The sequence below is a fragment of the Xiphophorus hellerii genome, chromosome 8 (genome assembly GCF_003331165.1).
Source record: "Xiphophorus hellerii strain 12219 chromosome 8, Xiphophorus_hellerii-4.1, whole genome shotgun sequence".
In the NCBI taxonomy this organism is placed as follows: domain Eukaryota; kingdom Metazoa; phylum Chordata; class Actinopteri; order Cyprinodontiformes; family Poeciliidae; genus Xiphophorus; species Xiphophorus hellerii.
In genome coordinates, this window is record NC_045679.1 from 26,427,021 (window position 1) to 26,436,577 (window position 9,557).

General features: G+C 36.5%; 1 protein-coding gene across 2 annotated transcripts; it reads left to right on the forward strand.

Moving 5' to 3' along the window:
• The first annotated feature begins 3,258 nt into the window (after nt 1–3,258).
• On the forward strand, nt 3,259–9,305 carry il1b (interleukin 1, beta). Of its 2 annotated transcripts, none has more exons than XM_032568875.1 (6): nt 3,259–3,397; nt 4,292–4,328; nt 4,924–5,110; nt 5,902–6,075; nt 6,665–6,792; nt 7,572–9,305. In XM_032568875.1, the coding sequence occupies exons 1-6, from the start codon at nt 3,363–3,365 to the stop codon at nt 7,803–7,805; spliced, it is 795 nt and encodes a 264-aa protein (XP_032424766.1). In that variant the 5' UTR covers nt 3,259–3,362; the 3' UTR covers nt 7,806–9,305. The 2 variants fall into 2 exon arrangements, with proteins under 2 accessions (XP_032424766.1, XP_032424765.1); XM_032568874.1 differs by having other exon boundaries at nt 3,266–3,397; nt 4,921–5,110.
• The last annotated feature ends 252 nt before the right edge of the window (nt 9,306–9,557 follow it).

Consider the following 9,557-nt stretch of genomic DNA (forward strand, 5'->3'; position numbering starts at 1 on the left):
CGCTACGCCGCCACGGCACGCCCAAATCATTTGCTTTTAAAAAAAAATATTATTACTGATGTTATCCTTATCTGATAACATTCATTCAATGACCTGAAGCAGTTAAGTTCTCCCAACATGGTACAGAAACAATTTTCTGTCACTGTGCCCACAAAGCCTGTGTGTAAACCAGGGAGTTTAGATCTATGCAGGCTTTTTGTGGGGACTTCCTCTTATCGCCACTGCTTCCCACAGCAGGCGACTAAAATAAATTGTTTCTACAGATTAAAAGGTCATAGTTTCTGCAGCAGGAAGGAACCTCAGCTGGGAACTTTCTGTCTGTCTGGGTTTTATCCTCCCACACTGTGGAGACGTGCAACAGCTTACCTGAGGAAAGTAAATGACGTATATTTTTTTTCTTTTCTTTAAATTCTCTGCTGGAAATTATCCCTGTCTATTGGAAGGTGTTCATTTTTTCCCCCATAGACCAGTAACAGGAACTTGTGTACCACAAGTGTTGCGTGAACCACAGTTTGAGAACTGCAGGTTTGTTACCGAGCGAGTACGACATTTTGTCAGCGCATTTATAGATACTTGTCTTGTTGTGCATGTTTTCATATCTGGGTAATCTTTACCACTTCCTGCCACAGGCAACAAGATCAGCTGTGTGTGTGTGTGTGTGTGTGTGGTCTTTTCTTAGCTGTAGTCAGGTGAGTGTGTTATAGTACTTTGCACTAGGCTGTTCTCAAAGTAAAAAGTAACAAGTTTGATGTGCAGCACCACTTTTTAGTGAAAATCCTTCTGTACCTCTGGCTCTATTCTTGGTCTGTTTCTCTTGATCTGACTTGGTGAAACGAACAGAAAATTTTCCCCTCAGAGTTCAGAGTTGTTAAATAAAGATGTGGATTTTATCGCCTCTGATTTCCCAGGAAGTTGTGTTTTCTTTCAGACTTCAACTCTCTCACGCTGGAATGGGTATGATATTTTTATGGGCTTAAATCAATAAAAAAAAAGGGAATTTGCCTTTTAGACTGAAAAAACACAAAATCTTAGCAAGTCATTTTGGTCTAGTGTTTAGTGGATGAGTCTTAGTAGACTTGAAATAACACAAAACGAACTGAAAAGTAACTTTTGAGCAAGAAATAAGAGCTTGTTTTAGGTCAATAATTCATTAATATAGATTTTTTTGAAAGTACTTGTTCCACTATCTGATTATTTCTCTTATAATATGGGAAAATATCTTGCTATAAATAAAATAATCTGCCAGTGGAACTAGTACATATTGATCAATATTACAGACCAGCTCCGATATCTTTCTCAAAAGTTACATTTAAGTTATTTTAAGTTATACTTTCAAATCATTATTTTAATGTTTAAAGCAAAGACAAGCCTTATATTTTATTACTGCAATTTCCTTTTTTTTTTACTCCCAAACTTTTATCCCAAAAATCGCTGTCACATATTGAAATTCAAGATTCAACGCAAAAATCTTATTTTCATGGTAAAGTTGAGAAACTGCAACACAAAAATAAAATCCAATTTCATGAAGCAATATGAAACTAAAGTATAGATCTGATTAGTGACGCTGACTTGGTGTCGATATTGTGGATATTTTGGATGGATCCGCCCACCTCCACATTTTACCAAGGTGAGCTTCATCAGGGGGAATGTGGAACAGCTGAGGCAGAAAGCAAGCAGGAAGACTGAGGGAAGGAGACTAAGATGGAGGAAACTGAACTAGACATAAAACAGAACTAAAATCCAAGAGGAAAATCATTACTTTCCATTATTATAAACGAGAACCATCCAAAATAAAAACAAGAAAAAAGTGGGAAACTAAAACCAAAGGAAGGAACCTGTATGTTAAGACTCATACAATAGTCATAAACGCAGAGAAATGAACTGAATATGACACAATCTCTTAAAAATAAATAAATAAATGATCAGAAAACCCAGCGCCAGGTAAACACGCTGTTGTCCTGACGGTCAGCATTGTGCCTTATGTTTATGGTGTCCAAACTTTTTGCCCCGGGAGGCAAAACTGGAGAATTCAGGTTACTGCTGGGCCATAAAATGAATTAAATTAAAAATTAAAAAAACTATGTTTATTGTGATTTCTAAAAAAAAAACGTTAGGCTTAACCTGCTCAACAATAAAAAAAAAAATTCATCAAATCTGTATATTATATAAAAAAAACATTGGATAAACACTCTGAAGCACCTTTTCCAAAACATAAAGAGGACTTCAGACTGCTGCCTTTTCAAAAAGAAAAACAGACAATTTCCAAACTTTGTGGGTCAGCAATTATTTTTTCTTTTGTATGCCAAATTTTTTAGCATTCTTGACTTGGGGTCCAGGGCCGAACAAAAATCATGACAAGGGCCACAGATGGTCCCCGGGACCGGGCCAGACAAGTTCATATATGTATATATATATATATATATATATATATATATATATATATATATATATATATATATATATATATATATATAATATGTGAGCAGAATACCAGAATACTGGAAATATAATGATGCAGCATCAGAGGATGTGGCTTTGCGAGGTGGGGGTTTTAATGTAGGTCATAAACCTCCATCACTCTGAACAGGAACCACATCAGAAGAGTTACAAACATTCGCTGTTCATTACCTGTCTTCAAGTTAAGCTTTGAATCATGTCAAGCTGACCCTGCTTGAAGCTTTAGTCAGGATTCTGACAGAAAAGGACAAACAACACAGCTCATCGGCCCACAATGAAACACGGTGGTGGCAGAATAATGCTAAGAGCTTAGCTTTCTTCAGATGGAATTTAATGCTTTGTCGAGTTATGAACAGGTCCAAATACAAGTCGGCTTTCGGAAGTCAAAAGATAATCACCAAAGGAAACACTTCACGAGCGGAAAATCAAAGTTTTGAAATGGCCTAGCCAAAGCCCAAGTCTGACAGAAAATGGACAAGAGTGGTGCTCTCAGTCAGAGATTTGGAGATATTTAGTAGATAAATATTACCAGTGGATATAGACGGGCTCCTACCAAAGAAATCTGAATGTTGAAATTGAATCTTGGTCACTTTTTATGTAATTCCTCTAACAGGTATTTATGACAAATTAAGGTTTGAAAATGATTAGTCAGTTCTCATGTTAACATCACAACATTCTGACATTTATCAGTTTTTTTTCACACTCAGTGACTTGGTTTTTTCCACTTTTTCCAAAGAGGCAGCAGTGGTTTCCACAGCCACGAGAGAGAGAGAGAGAGAGAGAGAGAGAGAGAGAGAGAGAACCACCAACTTTCTAAAAGGAAGCGAGCTGCATATATAAATTCTCAGAAAGAGACAGTGAGCCTGAACATCGCCATCATCTGAGGGACTTAACTCTGAGGCACAATGTCGGACTTTGATTTAGCTGATGCGCTGGACTGGTGAGCGGAAGAACATTTCCTACACAACGTGTCTGTAAACGGAAGGCTGTGATGTATATTAATATGTGAAATTTAATGTTGTGGTTGAAGATTTTATTTTATTTTTTTTTTTAAATGCCTGGTAGATTTTTTGGTCTTGCTGCAGGATATCCATTGATTAGCTTCTCCTTTAGCATTTTGCTATTTTGATTGGTTCGTTACCCACCTGCGGTCTTAATAGTTGGGGTCCATTGGGACCCCGCGAGCTTTTTACGCTGGTCGCATTGACCCCGCGTACGCTTTTACGAGGTGTGTGTGTGTGTGTGTAGTATGGGTGTGTGTGTGTGTGTGTGTGGTTTTGAGAACTGGGGGTCTAACGTGACAACCTCCCACTTCCCCCACTAACAGACCGTGGCACGTGAGTGTTACGCCGAGACCGCGCGTGAAGGTTACATTTTAAAGTGACAGTTTCTTGCGGGTTTCATGATTTTCTGGAGAAAATAGAAACATTCATTTCAAACTAGAAAGTTTGTTGCTTTTACAGTTCTCATTCTCTGAGCTGAAAGCTGCAGGTAACAAGTGCAGTGAGAGTATAATCACACCTCATATACAGTTACCACGGTAACCATGAAGTTCATCAAATGACATTTGACACGCCGCAGTGGTCTAACCACTCTCTAAATGAGTGGACTGTGTTTTATTAGCTGTTCTTATAGAATGCCGTGTTTGCTTTATTCCCTCCAGAATGTTGAAACAAAATCATTTTAAACTCAAGTGTTTACAGATTTCTGAACGTTTTTTAAATTTTTTATCGTATTATTAAAAACCGTTTTCTCATGTACGGTTTTTGATAATATAACAATACCGAGCTGAGGTAGAATGCTTCACTAACATTTTTTTAAATTTTGCCATTAGCTCACCTGACAACAGAGCTCCCCCGAGTGACACAGAGGTAAGATTTATCATTCAGGATAACTGTCATACATTGTAGCTGAGTTATATTAATGCTTTGATGTAAAAGTTTTATCAGTTTCATTATCTGTTGAAAAAAACCTTGAATCTAAAGGATGACTTATTCTTTAGTGAATTATCTAATCAATGATTGGAGAGGATTTGCATATTAAAAACAGCCTTAGCTTACTTTCTTCATGCTAATGCTACCACTGCATGAAGCTGCTTGAAGGTTTATTGGTCTTTACTCTAACATAGGTCACCTTTAATAAATGAATAATTAATCATTTATTGTCACCATTTTACTAACTCTATTACATACCAAAGGCATTTAGCGACATGTCAAACCGTTGCCTTTCAGGAAAGACGAAGCATTATTCAGTCAGCTGTCAAGTTTTATGAAAACCACCCCGAAAACTCCCGGCACATTCAAATTCAGTAAAACCCTCAAATTGGCACCAGGTGTACTTTCTTCTCACCATGCAGTTATGAGGCTGATGATGTGCCGTATAAACACTGGACCTGTAAAATAATACCAAGAGGTGTAGCGACCCACAGTGATGGTGCTTGTGGGTTGTTTTTGCTCTCTCCAGCAGGATGTGGAGTGTGACCTGAAGCTCAGCGAAGACCTGAACCTGATGGTCACCCGCAACAGGACGACCATGAAGAGAGTAGCCAACCTGGTGCTGGCCGTCAACATGCTGAGCAAGTCCCTGTCTCTGTGTGGCAGAGACCTCAGCGACGTGGCGCTCTGCGGCGCCATCATGGACTGCGTGGTGGAAGGTTGGTAGTGAAATGCGCCATTGGGGAAATAAAAATAAAGTTCCTGGTATTTTCGACAAAAATTGGGCCTGTCTTTGGAAGAAAAACACTAATCCTGAGTTTTCATGCGTCCTTTTCCTGAGATATCTAGTAGGGATGCAGTGATTCACTTTTTTCACTTCCGATACCGATATCTAAGGTTTAGTATCGGACGAAGCCGATCTGATACAGAAATAAAATGCTGAATTGACCTAAAATGTTTTTTTTTGTTTTTATTTTGAAACAGAAATGTGCGGAACTGAAATTTTATTTGGTAACTCTGCACCAATATCGTCACAATCTTGGTCAAACATGTAAACGCAACAAATGTTAATTTGTTCAGTCAGTTTTATCAGGAGTAGAACAGCCGATGTAAAATAAATAATAAAGCAACTGAAACTGATCAGATCAGTAGGTTGATTATTTTGGTCAAACATGTAAAAATAAACCATTCTTTCAAATGACTCAGAAAGTGCAATTATGAATTTTAAATATAATGTAAAACATAGAATTAGACTTACTAGATCTGCCCTTCTGAATCGGACACATTGTCACAAATATTCTTTTTTTTTTCAATATCTGGACTAGTCGAGACATTAATATTGGATTAATATTCCTAATATTTAACACTGCATTTATCTAAGATTTTTATGGTCAATAGGACATTTACCGCTGTGGAAAAAAAAAATCTGATCTGTGTCAACACTTTCAATATCTGTCCCTAAAGTCTTTTTTTTTGTTGTTGAAAGATCTTGTCGTCTTTCTCTCCACAGAAACCGTTTTCCAGGAGGCATGGAACTCCTTCTCAGGGAAGCCGCTGTTCCAGCGGTGCAGCAGCGTGTGTGAGGTCACGGTGAGCGACGAGCGCCAAAAAGATTTAATCTTGACAACAAGAGAGATGAAGCTGCAGGCCATCACCCTGAAAGCCGGAAACTGTGATCGCGAAGGTGACAGAAGGATGCAAGAAGTAGCATTTTGGTTTTTACAGATTGATAAATACAGTTTAAAAAAAAAAAAAAAAAACGTAAAAAATGATGGTAAAAGTGCTGCATTTACTCCTGGTACTTTAATTATTCCATATTTCCGTAAGTTGCTATTTTCCACCAAAATTCTACACCCATCGTTCCAAAAAGGCAAAGAAAACTTTCTTTCTTTTTTTTTTTTTATTTTTACATTTTTGCTTTTAATTTTTTAAATAAAGGTCTCAGCGTAACACATTGCGTAAAAAGTAAAGCCCAAATGTTGCGTATGGTGACTTTCTTATAGGTCAGATGATTTTCTTTCCATCACCAAATGCAGACAGAAAAGTGTTTTATTCGTAATGTTCAGAATTGCACATTTTTTTCTAATTCAAATAAAAGGGAAAAAAAACAAGGGAGAAAAATATGGAATCATGAACCAAAAAAGTTCTTCTGACATGAAAATGACAGGGTGATCCCATAACTTTTTGATTCTATTTTTGCCAGTTACGTATGAATGTGGGATGATGCTGGAAGTTTACAGTAATATAACCTTCAGTTTGTTTTCCTCACTCAGTGAACTTTAAGATGTGCCACTACAGTCCGCCCTCCAGCATCAATTCTTTGACGGTTCTGTTATCCGTCTCTAAGAACCTGCACATTTCTTGCTCCATGGAAGATGGGAAAGTTTCGCTGATATTGGAGGTAAACACAAAATCATACAACAGCCATATTTTTATCCCTGAAAGGATTTTTTTTAACTCTTACCGTACAGTTCTGGCTTTGATTTTGCTGTATTTAAATGTGCACTTTTTAAAAATATGTTTTTAGAGACTGGTTCACTTTTATGCAATTACTTTTGGCAGATTTCAGCTTAAAGGAACATTTTAGGGTAAATAGAATCAACGTTCAACATGTGGACAGTGGCGCTCATAAAAGGGGGATAAGAAGGGGGCCATGGCTCCTGCTTAAAATATGCTGAGTCATAATAATGTCATAGAAAAGCATATAGTCATCTTCTTCAAAGACATAAATGTAAACTCATATAAATAAGGAAATACAAATTAAAAATAAATAAATAAAATTATATAATTTTTTTTGATGTGCTCCCCTAAAATTTTTGGCCACTCCTATAAAATTTTTCTGATATGATTAGGGTTTGATTGTAATGCCAATATTCATTTCTTAATAAATAACAGTCATTTTATATTGATTTGTCTTTTTGAGAGATTCCAATCTTGTTTTGCATCAGGAAAGGAAAGTTATTAGCTAAGTAAAAATTATTTAAAATCTAAATCAGGCAGACTTGTGAAGAATTTTGGACTTAGCTGCACACACTAAAGAATCAGAGCATTCCCTTTCCTCAACTTGTTCATTGTTCTTGATATTGACTCATCAGCCTGGGGGTAAATAATTACAGTGGTGAACAATATAAATGTGTACAATTACTTTATTCCAGCATCTCTGTCCTCTGTGTCTGTTAGCAATACAGCCAGGAGTCTCTGAATGAGATCAACCAGGATGACGGCTTGGACCGCTTTCTCTTCTTCAAGATGACCCCCCCCGGTGGCTCCCTGGTCAGCTTTGAGTCGGTGAAGTTCCGCGGCTGGTTCATCAGCACTTCCTCTGTGGACGTCGACCCCTCGGTGGAGATGTGCCAGGCGGCCACCTCCTGCAGGGTCACCTGCTTCAACGTCAAGCACCAGGAGAAGAAATAGAAATTTAAGCTGTTTGTATTTCTTTGCTTCACCACTAGATGGAGCAATAATGTACTTATTTCCTGAGGTTGCGGTAAAGCGCCGTTCTGAGTTTTAAGGTATGAAACGAAAATATCTTTTTTCAGGCAACAAAAAATGACTTGTATAACGTTCTCTGTTTTGTTTAGTGGGAAGTAATGTAAGAGGATATTCCTAAAAATAATTGATGTAATGCTTTTTTTTAGCATTTGGTCTAACGTTATGAATGTGTTATGTTATCTACTTATTGTGTGACTATGTTTATGTATTTTGTTAAATTTGTATTAATGTAAGAACATTTTCAAGTTTATTTTGGAAATGTGTGGATGTATATAACAATATTTATCTATATACAATTCTGAATATTAATTTCATACTATCATTTCAGATAAATTACATGGATATATATATACAGTATGTATATCTGAAATGAATTTTATATAAAAATAATTATTTTTCTTTTTGAATATTTGCATTTAAAATCTTTCTTCTGTCCTTTTTCAAGTTTTGTTAAACCTATATTTCTATACTCATTCAATAAATTAGAATATACTTTCTGACTAGGCTCATTTGTCAAACTGAAAGTACATTCAAAAATAACTTAAGCATAATTTGTCTTTTTTTTTTTTATTGTAATATTGTATTGTCACCTTTTTAAAACAAAGGCATGAGCCACCTTTGCCAAGTGTTTTTTTTTTTTTTTTTTTTTCCTAAATCACTTTTTTAGCAAAAATGACATATGCCATTTTAGGACAGTGACAATATTAATTTAAATGTCATGTTTTTGTTTAGTTTAAGTAGGAAATTGTCATAATAAACACAATCAAGGCCAGGAAAACAACAGTCTGTGTTTCATGGAGCGGTCAGTGAACTTCTCAACGACATCCTAATTTATTGAGTGGGTCTGTATTAGAGAGCACGATGGGCTCGAACTGGAGGAAGCTGGATATTTTTGGTGTTGCAGTGACCCCTGGTGGTGACACGTCATCCTAGAATCAGCCAATTAACAACAGCTTTACATTTATTGAATATTCAGAACAAGAAGGCGGCGTTTTGTTGCCGGCGCCATGGATTCTCCGCTGCAAACACAACAGAGAGCAGAGTTAAGGAGCAACTTTGAAAATGCCTAAATGAGGGCATCACTATCAACTATGATATGAATTTTTATATTTCGCCTGAGAACAGCGAAGAGACACTTCATATGTGCAGTGGTAGGTCATTTAAGCAGATCTTCAGCACAAATTTCATTTCAAATTTTAGCTTTTACGGTTTATTTCATTAAAACTGTGCTGAAGTAACATCAGCCAATATTCAGTCCACAGTCAGTGATGGTTTGGTACCGTGTCCTCCGCTTGTTCTGGTCCTCTGGGTTTTCTGAAGTCCAGGAACAGTATCGTATTGTTTATCAGTTACTACAAAAAAATTCACCATAAGAATTTTGATCTATTGTCGTCTTGATAAATTTCAATTAATGATGTTAAATAAAACAACAAAACTGATAATAATATTATCGGAAATGTTATTTTTGATATTATTTCTCATCAATATCAGTAAATTAAAAAAACAATTGAACGCAGTTGCTGATATAAATCACACTTCTTTAGGTAAGTGTCCTGTTTGGAGCATTTTAACAGTATTTGTGTTTGTGGTGCTATGAAAGATGCACCAGGCGACCACAGCTGTACAGCTACATGAAGAAGTAGGGCTGTTGTAAACGAATATTTTAGTAATCGA